Source organism: Protopterus annectens, chromosome 2.part0, assembly GCF_019279795.1.
Source record: "Protopterus annectens isolate FY-2018-M chromosome 2.part0, PAN1.0, whole genome shotgun sequence".
Classification (NCBI taxonomy): Eukaryota; Metazoa; Chordata; order Ceratodontiformes; family Protopteridae; genus Protopterus; species Protopterus annectens.
Genome location: NC_056728.1, coordinates 1,798,693,520 through 1,798,712,046, shown reverse-complemented (window position 1 = coordinate 1,798,712,046; position 18,527 = coordinate 1,798,693,520). Strand labels below are relative to the sequence as shown.

Here is an 18,527-nt window from a genome sequence, read left to right as displayed (position 1 = left end):
AAATACTACTACCGCACACTTACCTAACCCGCGCCCTAACCCTAACTCACTTAACCCGCCCCAACCCAAAAAATACTACTACCGCACACTTACCTAACCAGCCCTAACCCTAACTCACTTAACCCGCCCCTAACCCAAAAAATACCACTACCGCACACTTACCTAACCCGCGCCCTAACCCTAACTCACTTAACCCACCCCTATCCCCACAGACTGTCACTATCCACACTTACCTTACTCGCACCCTAACGTCCGTCACCACCGCATACTCACACAGCCTTCTTTCCAAGTCACTATCCCTGGCATTGGCGTTTTCATCCGTAGCGTCGGTCTTCCGAGTGTCGATCATCTGGCGCCCGCTAATCCATTGTCGGTGATGTCGGCTGTCGATCTTCTAACCTAGACCCATATATATATATATATATATATATCTACATGCATATAGAAAGAGTGAGAGGGAGAGTCCCATACATAAACACAACACACTCACACATATGCATAGCCATCGTAGCCATTCAACCAGCATGTTGTTTGAGAGGTCAGTAGAAACACAAGAGGGGAACATGCAAACACCAAACAGACCTTAACCAGAGGTAGCTGTAAATTCACACCTGGGGTGCTGCCCATGTCTCTTGTGAACAGAGACAGTCTGTAAAATGACTAAGGGCTCCGACATCCAAACACCCACTACCCTGATAATACCCTATCCCTTATCTATTGAATTAAGATATAGTATTATCATATCCTGGGTACTATTGACTAGGCTCTTGTGCCATTAGCTAGTGATCACCCTTGAACCTATAATCACCTATGAACCTATGAATCCTGGTTCTTGGAGCTCTTTGATGCAAATTTTTCAACTGTGGCACTTTACTTCCATTGTTATATTCTACCATTTGAGATGCACAATCATTCTTAGTGACTAACACACAAACCTGCTGTAGATTGTCATTTCTTCTAATTAGTGGCTACTTTGGATGCTATTGTTTTAAGGTTGATTTCTGAAGAAGGGAAACTTACTTGTAATAAATGCTAGGGTACCTTTGGAGTATTAAATCTCATGCATGTTTTGCATGTATATAGTATAAAATATGAACATTTAAGTAACATTTAAGTAGCACAATGAGGTTTTAACTATGAGGGATGTTTATAGGTGCGAAAAAGAATCACTGGAGACAGCTTTGTTTGACATCCAGCAACAGATAATTCAGTTGGAAGCACGTAAGGAACAGTTGGAAGGAGAGAATCAGAGCAACTTGATGGCGAAGGAGGCACTACAAGGTATGTGCAAACAGAAGTGGTTATAATAGAATGCTTGTTTGTGTCATTTTAAACTACTCATTACATTTGTAGTTCAGACTGTTTATTTCCAAGTTGTTCCTGAGGGAGCTTTCATAGTGCAGGTATTGTCCTAACTGACTTAGGTAACAGAATATACTATACAGTTGTTTCAATTTTTCTCTACTCTGTGTGTCTCTGTTTAATTGGTCTTCAGGAAGCTTTGACTTGCAGGGATTATACAGGTAGAGTTCCAATGACCAGGGTTCATAGGTGATTACAAGGCTAATGGCACAAGAGCTTTTACAAGCCTAGCCAGGATATGACAGTGTTATAGCTTAATTCTACATCTAGCCTGTGACCTTAAAGATGGTAAGTGTGTCCCCAGTGATATACCAAATGCCATCCTGTTCATTCAGGGCTTTATCTCTCATAATTGTTTCCTTTGACAGAAGCAGGTCTTTATTAATGTCCGTATAAAGATGGGCTTGCTTTACCACCTGATTTTTACATCATTTTAACTATTTAATTGTCAGATATCTGCCTGCCTCCTTATTATTTTAGAGGATGGAAGTATTTCCAGTTGTACTTTTGTCTGATCATTGGCTTTTTGACAGTCCACAGTTAAGTTATGAAGTTGGGTCATCTGTATACTACGAAGTAGCAGCTTTGCTATGTTCATGGACCGGTCCTGAGTGAAACCATGTTAATTGTCTAATCATAAAAATATGTTAAAACCCCAGTAATATTTTGAGCAGATGCTTCATTTGATTGTGTCCTTTTAACTGTAGTGATGGTCCTATTTTCATTTTCTTGTCTGGGTCACTAAAATGTAGAAGTGAATCATGAACTTGTTCTCTTTCACATGATTGCATGATTGCACATCATTTGTTTTCAAGTCACATGAGTACTGGAAAATAATGTACCTATCCTTTTAGTCACACACCTGTAAACATCTACCTGTTTTTTTTCACCAAGTAAATTTATTGGTACTGTTGACATGTGCCTCCTTTTCCAGTCCACAATTGCCTAAAATGCAAACTTTCTAAACACTGAAGTAGAAGGCTGTTTAACTGTTTCAGCTAATGGCATAATATGCAGGGTCACGTTTCTGTCTTAATTGTAAAATGAGTAAGACATTGCTTTCTTTATCTCTTTCTCAAACAGGGTTTGATTGTCATGAAAGTGAAATTGACTAGCTTAAAATACTGCAGGAACTTGTCCTTTCGCTTGTCTAGCTTAAAATAGCCCACAACGAAAGTTAGCCTAATGCTTGGCTATGAATCTATGAAGATGACACCCCACACTCTTCAGGTCACCCTACAGACTTTTTATGGAGTTAGATCTGAGTCTGAGCTCCAGCTGGGCCATTCCAAAACTTTAATTTTCTTCTGGTGAAGCCATTCATTTGTTGATTTGGATGTATGTTTGAGGTCATTGTCGTATTGAAAGGTGAAATTCCTGTTCATCTGCTGCTTTGAAGCAGACGCCTGAAGGTTTTAGGCCAAAAGTGACTGGCATTTGGAACTGTTCATAATTCCCTCCACCTTGAATAAAGCCCCAGTTCCAGCTGCAGAAAAGCAATCACAAAGCCTGATACTGCCACCACCATGCTTCACCGTGGGGATGGTGTTCTTTTGGTGATGTGAAGTGTTGTTTTTGCTCCCAACGTACCTTTTGGAATTGTGGCCAAAATGTTCAGCCTTGATCTCATCAGACCATAACACATTTTCCCACACACTTTTGGGAGATTTGATGTATTGTTTTGCAAATTTTAGCCGGGCCTGGATGTTTTTCTATGTAAGAAAAGGCTTCTTGCAACCCTACCCCATAGCCCAGACATATGGAGAATATGGAAGATTGTTGTCACATGTAGTACACAACCAGTACTTGCTAGAAATTCCTGCAGCTCCTTCAGTGTTGCTGTAAGTTTTTTGGCAGCGTCCCTGACCAGTTTTCTTCTTGTCTTTTCATCAATTTTGGAGGGACGTCCAGTTCTTTGCAATGTCACTGTTGTCTCATATTTTCTCCATTTTTTGATGTCTGTCTTCACTGTGTTCCATGGAATATCCAATGCTGTGGAAATTTTTTTCTACCCTTCTCCTGACTGATACCTTTCAACAATGAGATCCATTTGATGCTTTGTAAGCTCTCTGTGAACCATGGCTTTTGCTGTAGTAGGCAGCTGAGTAAATGTCAGAAAAATCATACTAAGACGGCTGAACTTTATTTGGGGTTAATCAGAGTCTCTTTAATTGAAGGCCGGTGTGTACTCAAGAAGACTGAATGTTGTAATTAAATCAAAAAGTGCTTCAGCAAAGTATTAGTTTAAGGATGTGCACACTTATGCAACCAACGTATTGTACGTTTTTTATTTTTTATATTTTTCCCGTAACAGATTTGTTTGTTTTTCAATTGTAACAGGTTATAGGTCACATTAAAGGTGGCAAAAGTTTTGAAATTATTTATTGTCACCTCATTTTTTATATCACAAAAATATGGCATTTTAACAGGGGTGTGTAAACTTTTTATATCCACTGTAAATATAGGTTTCAGATCTTAAACGGTCTCCTCCATTTTATCACACTCTGCCTTGCTACTGTTGTTTTGGATTTTTAGTTGTAGAGTGGTAGCTTATTGTTTTTTTTTTCAAGCTGCACATTAAAAAAATAGACATTCATGGTAGCAGTCCTGATTATGTGTAAATAACATCTCTCTCTCTCTTGCTACATGCTACAGACTAAATTGTATACATTGTGTTATGTGATTGTTGTATTTAGTTCTCCTGTTTTCTGTCTCACTAGGAAGCTTACAGGCTTACTTTGAGTTATTTCTTTCATTGGATAGTTCATGTTGCCAATCTCATTGTTTCTTCTCTCAGCAGTCGTTCAACAGGGACTATTCCTGTATCCATATCAGTGGTTAGTAAGATGATGGTATAAGAGAGATGTTTCTTCTTGTGTCTAATGCTCTTTTCTTGTCACAGTGAAACAAAGCTCTCATCAATGTTTGGCATATTTATTATCTTTTCTTGCTTAAGAAGATTTTCATTTATCAGTTTTTAATCAGAAAAATTCATTTATGTTCCATCATTGTGTTCATTATCACAACATAAGGGAGGGGTTTTTGCAGCTATTAAACTCCACTACATGTCACCAATAAGGAGTGTCCTTTTTTGCCTTGGGCCTAGATAGAAAGTTATTATCTGTTAGTACCATGATGTAAAAAGAGGTAGAGTCAAGCATTAAAACCCGTGACTGTCTCTTGTCTTGGAAAATGATTTGTCCATTTAGATCATGTGAGGGCTAAAAGGCGGCAGACAGATAACAGAAAAAGGCATGAGAAGAAAAGAAAATTAAGGAAAAAGAATTACAGAGAATGAGCAGTTATACACATTTCCCATCTTTTTTTCCCCTGGGCCAGTATCTTCCAGATGACAGAGTGCATGTACCGTCAGTTATGATAGTAGTTCCCTTCTTTGGGCTTAGTTTGTGTCCTGTTAACACATTACAGTGCAAGCTGTGATCTGAATCAATATGCCATTGTAGTCGTCATGTTTCAGATGCTCAGACTACATAGATACCAACCCTCCCTTTGCAACTAACTGTAAGTTCCTTTAAGGAAACATTGATGTTTATGCAACACACTTTTGGCAATTTTCAACAGAAAACAGTTATGGCTACTTTGTAGAGGCTTCAGAAGCATTCCCATTAATTTTGTCAAGTCAAAAATACATGCTGTTTGCTAAAAGAGAGATTCATGTTGAGTTTTACATTCCGTAGAAGTACACCACCAAATGTATAACATCCAAGCAGACATTCTTTGTTTTTTCTTGTTTTTTTTTCCCCAATAAACATCTTTATTAAATTATCATGTATGATATAGGCAGTCTTAAATGAAAAGCAAAAAACACTGACACCACTTTAGTTGCAAACCTTATACATCACAGACACCTTTGAAACAACTGTAGTTGCAAACATTATACATCACTTATACTCTATCCAGTCATTGTCAGTGAAGCATTATATGGCTCATTCAAATCCTGCTTCTTAAACCTGGTTCTTTTTCTGCATATATTGTTCCCACAGTTCCCATTTTTTCCTTTGTAGTTTACTCTGTCCCTTTTCTAAAAATTCCAATTCCAGTTGTTTTATCTCTGTTACTATATTCACTACTTGTAATAAAGTTGGTCTGGACTCTGATTTCCATTTCCTAGTAATTGCTTTTTTGGCAGCCACCATAATTAGACTCAGCAAGGCTTTACTATGTCTAGACAATTCTGATTCTGTGTCATAGCTCAAAAAAAAAAATAATCTTCCCATTCAATCCAATCCACTCACCCAGCATCTCAGACATACTGGTCCACAGGGAATCCCTAAAGTCCGCCAGCTCTTTACACTCCCAAAAATATGTTCCCAGCCACCTCTTTCTTGCCTGTCACACCTCCAACGTTTGTTTATCTACCTAATGAAAAATTCTTTGGAATCTACTTGGGGTATAAAAATACCTATGTCAACACTTCCAGGCAAAGACCCTAAATCTTCTAGACTTTGTTACTTTGTTGCATATTTGGGAGATATACATGTATCCCTCCATTGTCTCTGTGTGAACTCCTTATCCAGTCTCTCATCCCAATCCTTTCTACGTTCCTCTGATTGATTCTTATAATTATCATGCAATATTTTATATGCTCTACTTAATTATTCCTTTTTTAACAGGAGCTTCTGTTCTAGATTCTATTAAAAACTTTACCAGTGCTGGTCTTTCATTTAGGACCTCCCTGTTTTGTTCTCTTTGCCTACACTCTGATATCAATGCTTGATAGGGAAGGCAATCTCTAACCTGCAGTCCAAATGCATACTTGGCCTCTTCCCATTCTGTTTCCTTTCCCTCTCTAGTTATTTGCTCCCAGTACCTTGCTTCCTTTGACAGTTTTTTCCAATACATTCCAGCCCCTCTTGCCTATTATCTGTATCCCTGATCACAGTCATCCCTATCGGCAGAATCTCTTTTCTCCATTCTCGTGCTGATTTGGTTCTTAGAATATTCCCTGCTATTTTATGAACATAATACTCTGTATGTTTTTGTTGTTCTCCTTAAGAGTTTCTAACCAAAATCCCAATCTCTCCTTATTTCTTGAGCTTCCCCCTTGTATCATCATCATTCCTTTCCACATTGAATTATAGTTTTCTATTTATGCTATGTGTAAGGGCCTTAACTGTGTTGGTCTAAAATACCCCCTCAAATTGGGTAATCCTAGTCCTCCTTGTTCTATCGGAAGAATCAACTTATCCCACTTGACCCTTGCTGTCCTCCCTTCCCAGATAAAATCCTTCAACTCTTTTTTTAATTGCTATCCACAGCTTCTCCTCTGGTTGCCAAAAATATGCCTGACCTGTGCATAAGACTAAAGGGACTAAAAACAATCGCTTGTATCTTAGTATCTATATCTGTATAACAAAGCTTCCAGTTTCTCAATTTTTGCATTATCTTCTATTTAGCCTCTTCCCACATATCTTTAACTGCCACAGCAGAGTTATTTCTAATCCATACTCTAAATACTTCATTTTATCATGTCCCCATAAATATGGATATTGTTGGACCAATTTGTGTGTGGGTACATAATTTACCGCTATTGCCTTTGTTTTAACTTCATTAATTTTGTATCCCAAGAAGATGTGAAACTGGCTTAAAATGTTCTACAACACTGTAATGTCCCTTTCTGGTTTTGTCATGTATAAAATAATATCATCTGCAAATAGAGCCACTTTTCCTAACTGCCATACCAATTATATCCTTGAATTTCGGAGTCCCTTATTTTCTTTGCCAGTGGTTCTAAATATAATGCAAACAAAGGGGAAAGCAGACAACCCTGCCTGGTTCCTCTGCTCAAGCAGAATTTATTGCAGAGGACGCCACCCACTTTAATTTTTGGCTCTGTTCCCTCATATATACCCCTAATCAACCTTATGACTGTATCAGGGAAAGCAAATGCTTCCGTTGCCCTGCTCATGCAGTCCAAGTCTACTCTGTCAAATGCTTTTTCTGTATCAAGACCCACCAATAACTGGTATTTTCTTACTTTCAGCTTCCTTGTGGATTATCAGTGTTCTGTTATTACTGTCAAATGTTTGCCTCCCTTCAACAAAACCGTAGTGATCCATATCTATCAATTTTGGTATAATTTTTGCAGTTCTTTTATTAGCCATTATAAACATAAACACTGTATAATCATGGTTTAGTATTGAAACAGGCTTGTATGAAGCCAGATCCAATGGATCTTTACCCTTTTTAGGTATTACCATTACCACTGCCTTCTTCCATGATGCTGGTACTTCTCCCCCTCTTAAAATACTGCGAAACAAAACCTTCCAGATATTTATCAGTTTTTTTCCCTCCTAGCTTCCAAACTTCCATAGGAATACCATCTATTACTGGGGACTTTCCTGTAGATTGGCTATACATAGCCATTTTTATCTCATCTCTTCCTATCCTGACTGTTATTAATTGAGCCTCATCTGCCTCTAACCTTGGCATATTTAATTTTTCCATAAACATTTCCATTTGTATTTCTTCTTGATTTCTATATTTCTCTGCTTTATACAAACTTTCATACAATTTTTAAAATATTTCTAATACTTCCACAGGGTCTCTTGTTATCTTCCTTGTTATAGGCTCATTAAGCTTGGTGACAGCCCTTTCCACTTTCTGTTGCCGGAGTCATTGTGCTGAAGGTTTTTGTGCTCTAGAATTATTACCAAAAAACAGTTGCTTAACAGCAATCTTTCTAAACTCGTGCATGTTGTCGAGGTAATTTGTTATTTTCTGTTTAGCATTTTGCAGTTGCTCCTTTTCTTATTCTGAGAGATTCCCCCTATTTTGCAATACTTTAACATTTGAAAAGGTGGAAAAAACAAACAGTTCACCTCAATATCTCCGGTTCCACCAATAAGCGCTGAATACTCCAGTAACCACAATGATACGAATCTTCACAAACGGTTTATTTAATCCACATAACGCCAATGAAACAAAACGTGTAACACAGACTAAAGCAAACTAAAACAACGACTCAGTGCTGTGAATAGTACATGAAAGGATTCAAGTACAAAGCACAAGTAGAAAGCACTGACATTGCACCACATAAAAAACGTGACAAACGAGCAAAGACGCCAAAAATAACTAAGGTTTAGCGCTTTCAACCAGATTAACTGGTCTTCTTCAGAACTGATAAAAGATACTTGTTATCCAATTTAAATAAGTTCTTTGGCGCCAAAAAATTGTTTATCCTTAAAGATACAATGTTAAAACAAGAAAACAAGAAAACAAAAAAATGATCCACTGCTATTTGAACATAGATATCATATAACGCAACCTTTGCAACATGTGTAATTATGTTAGCCAGTCATATTAAACCTGGATAGTAAACATAAATAATTATAATTATAAAAATAGTTATGATTATAAAAACAGACACTACTAACTAATATAAAAACTTATGCTGTCCATAAATATAAGTAAATAAAAGCTACATGTTAATTCCTAAAACCATGCGAGCCAATATAATAAATATAAATATGTGTATGCTCTTGTTGTGGATTCTGCAATCAGATTAAATTAATTTGAACTATTACGTAACTAGTAATTAAAATATTAAAGTATGTCAGGAACCTCGTCCCTGTTCTATGTTGTATGAAAACAACTCACTAAGAAGTGTGTGAATATTTAGTGAAAAACATGAATTGATAAAATGTTAAATATTAAATATTACTTGAATTGAGTACAAAATCATGTATATGAAAAATATATATAAACAATATATGTATAAAAAAATATATATAAAAATAAATATAAGGTATCTAAAATTCATTGCTATACCCTCTACTCAGTATATGAATTATATAATATAATATTCAATGAAATAAGTTACTTCTAAAAGACTAGTTAAAAAAATGAATTAAAATGAACATTGTATAATAATATAAAAATCATAATAATTTATATAAATACCATTACTTACTAATAAATTAGCTATATACATAAATTTATATGTACATAATAGGTTCATAGGTTCATAGGTTCATACTAGGCTATCTGCCCGAGGGCATTTACAAGCCTAGCCCATCGTTTTGTGGCTTACGCCACCCCTTTAGTATGGGGAACTATACCCATTATTTTGCTGTGCCTCTGTCGAGCAGTGACACTGAGGTAATCCCTGGGGTATATCTGCGATCTCCCATCCATTGGTCAAGATTTCTCTTGAACAAGGCCAGCGAGGTGCTCTGCCTCACATGTACCGGGATTTTGTTCCACAGCATAGGGAGTCTTTGGGTGATGAATCTATCCCTCCAGCACGTCCTATTAATAGCCGTGTCAAGGTTTAAGTCTCCGCCCTTGTGGCTCTGATGGATCTAGATTTTTTGAGGTGAAGCATATTCATCAAATCTGGGTTTGACATGGCCTTGTATGTTAGGCAAAGGTCACCTCTGAGCAAGCGGTGCGACTGAATAGAGCTGGAGTTCTTTCAGTCGGGCAGCATAGGACAGATTTTTGAGACCCTTTATCCTTTTGGTGAGGAACTTTTGTGGCCTCTCCAGCTGCTGCAAGTGTCGGGTCAGATACATTCGAATGGGGCATTGTACTCAGTCATTGGTCTGATGAGTGATGAGTAAAGGGAGACTATGACCTCCCTTGATCTAGATGAGAATCCCTTCATGATAAGGTGGGCAATGTAGAAGGTCTTCCTAACTACTTTAGCTACATGGGTGTCGAATGACAGACAACTATCAACCTGGGTCCCCAGGTCCCTGATAACTTCTTCTGTGCTCAGTGGATTGCCACCTATTTGGTAGCTAGGGGTAACCTTGTTTTTCGAAGGGTATGACTATGCATTTTTGGCATTTAACTTTAGGCCGTGGCTCTAGCACCAGTTATCCATTTCTGTGAGACCCTTCTGAAGGATATCTGTGTCAGATGTGTTTTCTACTATGGCCCAGTTTGCAGTCATCTGCAAACTTTGTCAGCCATAATCCTCCTGTGTTTGCTTGTACTTGGAAAAGTAGATGCCAAACAAGAGTGGGCCCAGGACTGAGCCCTGTGGGACACCACTTGTGACAGGCTTTGAGTCTGACATGGCGCCAGCAACTCTGACCCTGTGGGTTCTGTCACTCAGCCAGTTTGCAACCCATCTTGTGATGTATGGGTTGACATTTAAGCTGATGAGTTTTTCAATGATACCCGAGTGGGGTATTGTATCGAAGGCCTTAGCCAGATCGAGGTAGGCTGTATGGACTGCCTTTCCCTCATCAATGGCTTTGGTGACTGTTTGAAAAAGTCAACCAAGTTTAAAAGGCATGATCTGCCTTTGACAAAGCCAAACTGGGTTGGATCCAAAGTCTGCAAATTCCCTATGTCTTTATTTATGAGGTCCATTATGATCCTCTCCATGGCTTTGCAGATAAGGCTTGTCAAGCTAATGGGCGGTAATTTCCAGGGTCGGTGGAGGCACCGCCTTTGTGAAGTGGTACCACAGTTGCAGTGCGCCACTCCTGGAGTGCGTATCCAGAGGTAAGACTTTGATTAAACAGCTGTCCTAGCTGTGGGTTTAATTCCTCATTGAGTTCATGGAGCACACAGCCGGGGACACCATCAGGTCCCATGGATGCTGTGTTTTTGCTTTGGAGAGAGCAGTTCTCACTTGGGCTGGAGATGTTTGGGGGCTGCAATCGTTTGGTATAGATATCTCTCCTTTTGGGGGAGGGAGAAGTTTGCACTGAACCTGTCAGCCAGTATGTTGGCAATGTCTGTAGGATCAGTAATCTTCACATCATTTTGAACTAGCTCTGAGCATATCTGGGAGTTTCCTCCCAGGTTTCTAACATAGCTAAAGAAGGCCTTATGATTGTCTTTTGAGTCTTTAGCTATTTTTCTCTCGAAATTTGCTTTGGATGATTTTATGAGAGCTCTTAGTTTTTACTTATAGTGATCAAGGGTGTCTTACCTTTTAAGGATTTTGCTCTATCTTGTAGTAGCTTCCTCCTTTTGTTGTAGAGTTTGTTTATGGCTGGGGTCCACCAGACTGGACGCTTGCCTTTGGTACAAAGAGTCTTTGTTTTGCTTGGGATTGCCTTATCCATGCAGTCCTGCAGGTGCTGGTAGAAGGCATTTGTAAGTGATTCAGCGGCTTGAGTACTGTTTTCCGCCGGCTCGGGGGCCTTAAAGGAGACCACGCTAGTCTTTAGAAGTGTGAAGTCGGCTTTTGAGAAGTTCTTTACTGTGGTCTTTTTTATTTCAGGTCGGGGTGGGATGAGGACCTCCAGCGAGATTAGTTTGTGGTCTGATCTCACCAGTGAGGGGTACACCTCCGGTGTTGGACATTGTGCTCCCATGTTCGTGATGATGAGATCAAGTATGTTATCTCCTCTTGTGGGGATGGTGACTAGTTGTTCCATGGCATTTGAGTTTATGAATTCCAGGAACTTTTGGGCTAGGGTGTTTGGGCTTGAGTAGTGTTCCCAGTCTATATTAGGGTAATTGAAGTCACCTAGTATGATGGTGTTTGGTGATACATTTATCCCTCTAGTGTTTTCAGGAAGGCCATGTGAGGTTCCTGAGTTTGTGAGGGTGGCCTGTAACATGCTACAATTTGCAGAGCCGTCTTGCCTATGGTTAATTGCACCTGGATGGTCTCCGATGCATCGTGCGTTGCCACCAGTCTTGAGGTGTGGGTGTCCTTGATGAATATGGATACCCCCTCCTTTCTTGGTATTGTCCAGATTTTGGGGCGGAACGCATGATATGAGGTAAAACCTGATAGGTCTGGGGTGCTCTCAGGAGCCTTGAACCAGGTTTCTGTCACAGCACAGACATCGATGTTCTCCATACTGAGAAGGGCCTCGAGTGCGTGCATTTTGAGATTTAGACTTCTGGCATTGAGCAGCATTACCCTTAGTTTTTTTCCTTTTTTGTGTTCTAGGGTGGTAGGTTTAGAATTTGAGCCTTGCCTAAAAAAGGCACTATGGGGGTGGCAAGAGCCTTTGCCAATATCCGGAATCCCAGGGGTGACAGGTGCAAGCCGTCCCTTGCGAAGCAGCGTGGCTTGACCAGCATGTCATCCCAGGCAGACAGACACTGGATCCCCTTTGAATGACACCAGTGTTTAAGCCAATTTATCTAAAATTAACTGAGAATATTATTGTCAACAAATGTATCAAAAATATATTTTCAACCAATATATCTTGATAAATAATAGCCCTAACAGAAAACTAAGTTCAATAATACCATATCATGTACTCCTACTTTATGTCTAAAATAGTAAAGATTTGATTGATATACTGTCATTTAATCCTGGTGGGCTGGTGGCATCAAGAAAAATTTGCCACCATGATTCTCTAAATGCCAATAATCCCCGAAAATCACCTCCCCTAGGATCCTTAGAGACTACCTCTAAAATTACAAATTTGAATGTGTGTTGTTCTCCTGATGACTCTATATGTCTGTACAAAGCATTAGTTGTATCCCTAGTCCTGATACTATATATATGATTATAAATACGTTTTTTTAAACAGCGTTCTGTTCTACTAACATAAAACGCCGTGCAGGCCCCACACTTGGCTAAATAAATGACTTGTTTGGTGTTACAGTTGCCCTCTTTACACACAATTAAAGTTTTGTGTCCAATGATTTTGTCATCACTAGACATATATTTACAATAATTACAAAAAACACATTTTCTACTAACAATATTCTTAGATGTATTCAGATTTTTGTCTTTTTTGCCTTTATGATGTTCCAATAATTTTTTCATATTTTGTCCCATCCTGTAAACAAATTTCGGTTTGGTGCCCAGAACTTTAACCAAACTCTGTTCACTACTAATCAAATACCAAAATTTGTAAATGATTTTCTTAACATTATCAACCCCGATATTGAAAGGTATAATACAAGCTCTATGAAATCGGGGGTTGGCACCTTCATTATTAAGGATGGGATTATTCTGAATTTCTCCCGAACCTAATAATGGTTTATATTTTGTGTCCCAGTGATCAACAATATAGGACACTGCATCTTCCATCATAAGTGGGGGATACCCTCTTTGACTGAAAAATTCTTTTATTTGTAAAAGCTCTTTAAGCAATTCATCAAAATCTGATACCATTCTAGCTGCTCAAATGCATTGACCTTTAAAAACATTATATTTAACATTAGGGGGATGGCAGCTGGAATAGTCAAGATAATTATTAGAAAATGTGGATTTTCTATAAATTTTGGAGCTCACTTTCCCTTCATCATGTGTTATGTAGGTATCGGGATATGGCAAGACTCTTGAATCAATAGAGTGTGTAAATTTCAAGTAATCACTACTATTGTTAATAAACTCAATAAATTCTAATAATATATCTTCACTTCCTTGCCATAAAATATAAATGTCGTTCAAGAACCTTGAATAATATTTAACATTTTTATAGTATTTGCTCTTGAATAGCACATTGTCCTCCCAATTCAACATAACCATGTTGGCATAAATGGGGGCACACGCTGCCCCCATTGCAACACCTCTGATCTGTCTAAAGAAATCACCTTCAAAATAAATAAAATTGTTTTCTAACACTAAGGACATCATTTCAGTAATCAAACATATAGTGTCCCATTCTAAATCAGTATGTCTCATCAAACTGTTTGTAAATGCTTCCAAACCTTCCACTTTGGGGATACATGAAAAAAGATCTATCACGTCAATTGTAACTATAAGTGTGGGGCTGCTATTTCCAGTATCAGACACTGGATACTGTGAAAGAAAACACCAAGAATCTTTAACCATGTACGGTATAAAGGAATATATGTTTTTAAGCATTGTATCGATGAATTTCCCCATTTGAAAAGTTTTAGAATAGCTACCCGAAACAATAGGTCTCAGTGGGGCGTCTTTTGTATCTTTATGTGTCTTGGGAATGCCTACCATTGTCGCTAATTTGGGATGTGTTACCTTAATAAACTTATATATTTCGTCAGTGATTCTTCCATCTAATAAATATTCTTCAGTGTAAGAATCTAACCTTTGGTATGCTATGTGTAGCTCATTCCAGGAAATAGTTTCATAATTACCTGTAGAATACAATATATCATATATTTTCTGAGTATATATCAAGTTATCATATATAGCAATGCCCCCCCCCCCTTGTCGGGTTTCATAATTCTGATGGAACTGTCTTCTTTTAAAGCGTATAATAATATAATTTCATCTTGCGTCAAATTGTCAAATTCCTTCACCCTTTTCAAATGGTTATATTCACTATATATTTCTCTAGTTACTACTTTGTCAAAAATATCAATAATAGGGTGGTTCGGTGGTGTAAATTTACTCTTAGTAGTAAAAGATGGACATGTTTTATCGCCCCCACCATTGTTGTTATTGATGGTCTTATCCTTGTATAAGACTTCTAAATTGATTTTCCTAATATATTTCTTGAAATCTATTAGTACATCAGTGAGTTTGAATTTAGGGTTTGGAATATACTTCATACCCTTCTCAAATAACCTAAAATAAACTTTATCAATGTGCAAATCAGAATAATTATAAATATTAAAATTACGATAAGAATAAACATTTCCTTTGATTAAAATTTCATTATTGTCTGAAACAATACCCTGATCAAAACATACATTACATATATCAGAAGAAGTAGTGACTGAGACTTTCTCATTATTTTTATTCTTAATCAAAACTGATGGTAGGGTTTCCTCTCGCAATAATTTCCCCGTGAATATGTCTTTTGATACGTTTTCAAATAAGGTGGGTTCTTGTCCCTCGGATATTTCTGAAAACCCTGTGTATTAGTATGTTCACTAAACTCTTCATAATCTTTATAATCACCCCCTTCATGTTTGGCCTGTTGATTGTAAAGGTTCCCCTTATTATTGTGTTCTCCCATAGAATTGTAACGTTTCTTGGGCCACACATAGGCCGATTGTTGTAGGTACTGTTCCTTATCCCTCATCATTTTATCATTTTTCCGTTTACAGAGGGTAGATGCCCATTTTCCAGCTTCAATATATTGTTTGTTATATAATTTCTCCCAATCCTTAAATAATAAATCATTCACTATCAAAGTATTTAAATCATCCACTTCTTGAATTAATTTGCTTAATCTTTCATCATAAAATTTCATTAGTAATCTGATATAGTTGAATCCACAATCATCAAATAAACAAATTCTTTTTTACCAGTGTCAGTCAATTCAATACCCATGGGTAGTTTGAAAAATCTTAAACCTTTTGGGACAATCTTAGCATCTATACATTTTTGTAAGTACATGTTGTCTACTTTTAGACCATTTATAGTCTTTAATTTTTTCCCCAACATGAAAATCATTGATTTCAAACTGCCAGTCTCTTTTTTTCTTTCTTCTTGTGTATGTATAACTTTGTCCGTTCCATCGACCTTATCTACAACAAAGTCAAAAGTTAAAAATTGATTAAATAAACTTTGACTGTCTTTCCTTAAATTTAAATCTTCAGATAGTTGCAATGGTTGTGAACGTGATGTATGGCCATTAACTTTTTGGTTGTGTTTTGGTTCAACAGCTGCAGAATAAGTTTTAATAGGAAGCACTCTCTTGGGTTTAGTGCCTGTTCTCTTAGCTTCAAAGTCTAAATCATATAATGAAAAATCGAAGGTGAAGTCAGATATATTGATATTACTACTGGATAACGGTGCAGTAATATCCAACCCTTTTTGTCGACTGTTGTGTCGAGATTTTTGACCATTGGGTATATCTGAACTCTCATTAGAATGCTCACCCTCATTATCAGAAGCTATACCATTAACTTCATAAGATGCATTAGAATGTGTTGGAGCATACTGCCCCTTCTTAGTCCTGTTCAACATACCATTCTCAGAGACCAACATCTCATTAGACTTGGATTGAATGGGTGCAATGCCGCCTATATCATGACAGTCATTAGTATATACATGCTGCATGGCTTGTGTCTTGAATTTCGCTTCACCAGATAAAAGTCTAAAAACAAGCGCAGTGAGTTGTTGTACTTCACCTTTCAATTCCCGCATGTCAGCATGAAGGTTATCCAAGTTGACTGCACCTTCCGATGTTTTGTCTGTGCTCTCCCCTGGCGCTGGATTCCCGTTATCTCGTAGGTTGCTGGTGTCCACGCTGGTGGCATCCGAAGTGGAAATCGACATCAGAAAAGGTGGAAAAAACAAACAGTTCACCTCAATATCTCCGGTTCCACCAATAAGCGCTGAATACTCCAGTAACCACAACAATATGAATCTTAACAAACGGTTTATTTAATCCACATAACGCCAATGAAACAAAACGTGTAACACAGACTAAAGCAAACTAAAACAACGACTCAGTGCTGTGAATAGTACATGAAAGGATTCAAGTACAAAGCACAAGTAGAAAGCACTGACATTGCACCACATAAAAAACGTGACAAACGAGCAAAGACGCCAAAAATAACTAAGGTTTAGCGCTTTCAACCAGATTAACTGGTCTTCTTCAGAACTGATAAAAGATACTTGTCATCCAATTTAAATAAGTTCTTTGGCACCAAAAAATTGTTTCTCCTTAAAGATACAATGTTAAAACAAGAAAACAAAAAAATGATCCACTGCTATTTGAACATAGATATAACGCAACCTTTGCAACATGTGTAATTATGTTAGCCAGTCATATTAAACCTGGATAGTAAACATAAATAATTATAAAAATAGTTAGGATTATAAAAACAGACACTACTAACTAATATAAAAACTTATGCTGTCCATAAATATAAGTAAATAAAAGCTACATGTTAATTCCTAAAACCATGCGAGTCAATATAATAAATATAAATATGTGTATGCTCTTGTTGTGGATAGTGCAATCAGATTAAATTAATTTGAACTATTACGTAACTTCAATCCAATCCACTCACCCAGCATCTCAGACATACTGGTCCACAGGGAATCCCTAAAGTCCGCCAGCTCTTTACACTCCCAAAAATATGTTCTCAGCCACCTCTTTCTTGCCTGTCACACCTCCAACGTTTGTTTATCTACCTGATGAAAAATTCTTTGGAATCTACTTGGGGTATAAAAATACCTATGTCAACACTTCCAGGCAAAGACCCTAAATCTTCTAGACTTTGTTACTTTGTTGCATATTTGGGAGATATACATGTATCCCTCCATTGTCTCTGTGTGAACTCCTTATCCAGTCTCTCATCCCAATCCTTTCTACGTTCCTCTGATTGATTCTTATAATTATCATGCAATATTTTATATGCTCTACGAATTATTCCTTTTTTAACAGGAGCTTCTGTTCTAGATTCTATTAAAAACTTTACCAGTGCTGGTCTTTCATTTAGGACCTCCCTGTTTTGTTCTCTTTGCCTACACTCTGATATCAATGCTTGATAGGGAAGGCAATCTCTAACCTGCAGTCCAAATGCATACTTGGCCTCTTCCCATTCTGTTTCCTTTCCCTCTCTAGTTATTTGCTCCCAGTACCTTGCTTCCTTTGACAGTTTTTTCCAATACATTCCAGCCCCTCTTGCCTATTATCTGTATCCCTGATCACAGTCATCCCTATCGGCAGAATCTCTTTTCTCCATTCTCGTGCTGATTTGGTTCTTAGAATATTCCCTGCTATTTTATGAACATAATACTCTGTATGTTTTTGTTGTTCTCCTTAAGAGTTTCTAACCAAAATCCCAATCTCTCCTTATTTCTTGAGCTTCCCCCTTGTATCATCATCATTCCTTTCCACATTGAATTATAGTTTTCTGTTTATGCTATGTGTAAGGGCCTTAACTGTGTTGGTCTAAAATACCCCCTCAAATTGGGTAATCCTAGTCCTCCTTGTTCTATCGGAAGAATCAACTTATCCCACTTGACCCTTGCTGTCCTCCCTTCCCAGATAAAATCCTTCAACTCTTTTTTTAATTGCTATCCACAGCTTCTCCTCTGGTTGCCAAAAATATGCCTGACCTGTGCATAAGACTAAAGGGACTAAAAACAATCTCTTGTATCTTAGTATCTATATCTGTATAACAAAGCTTCCAGTTTCTCAATTTTTGCATTATCTTCTATTTAGCCTCTTCCCACATATCTTTAACTGCCACAGCAGAGTTATTTCTAATCCATACTCTAAATACTTCATTTTATCATGTCCCCATAAATATGGATATTGTTGGACCAATTTGTGTGTGGGTACATAATTTACCGCTATTGCCTTTGTTTTAACTTC

At 37.6% G+C, this 18,527-nt stretch overlaps 1 protein-coding gene across 1 annotated transcript in view; it reads left to right on the top strand.

Annotated features, from left to right (window-relative positions):
- CROCC (ciliary rootlet coiled-coil, rootletin) overlaps positions 1-18,527 on the top strand; it is a 2,018,646-nt gene that overhangs the window by 998,022 nt on the left and 1,002,097 nt on the right. Inside the window, exon 18 of the mRNA XM_044061829.1 lies at positions 1,154-1,281. Within this exon, the coding sequence (XP_043917764.1) occupies positions 1,154-1,281 (128 nt within the window). The remainder of the gene's footprint in view (positions 1-1,153; positions 1,282-18,527) is intronic.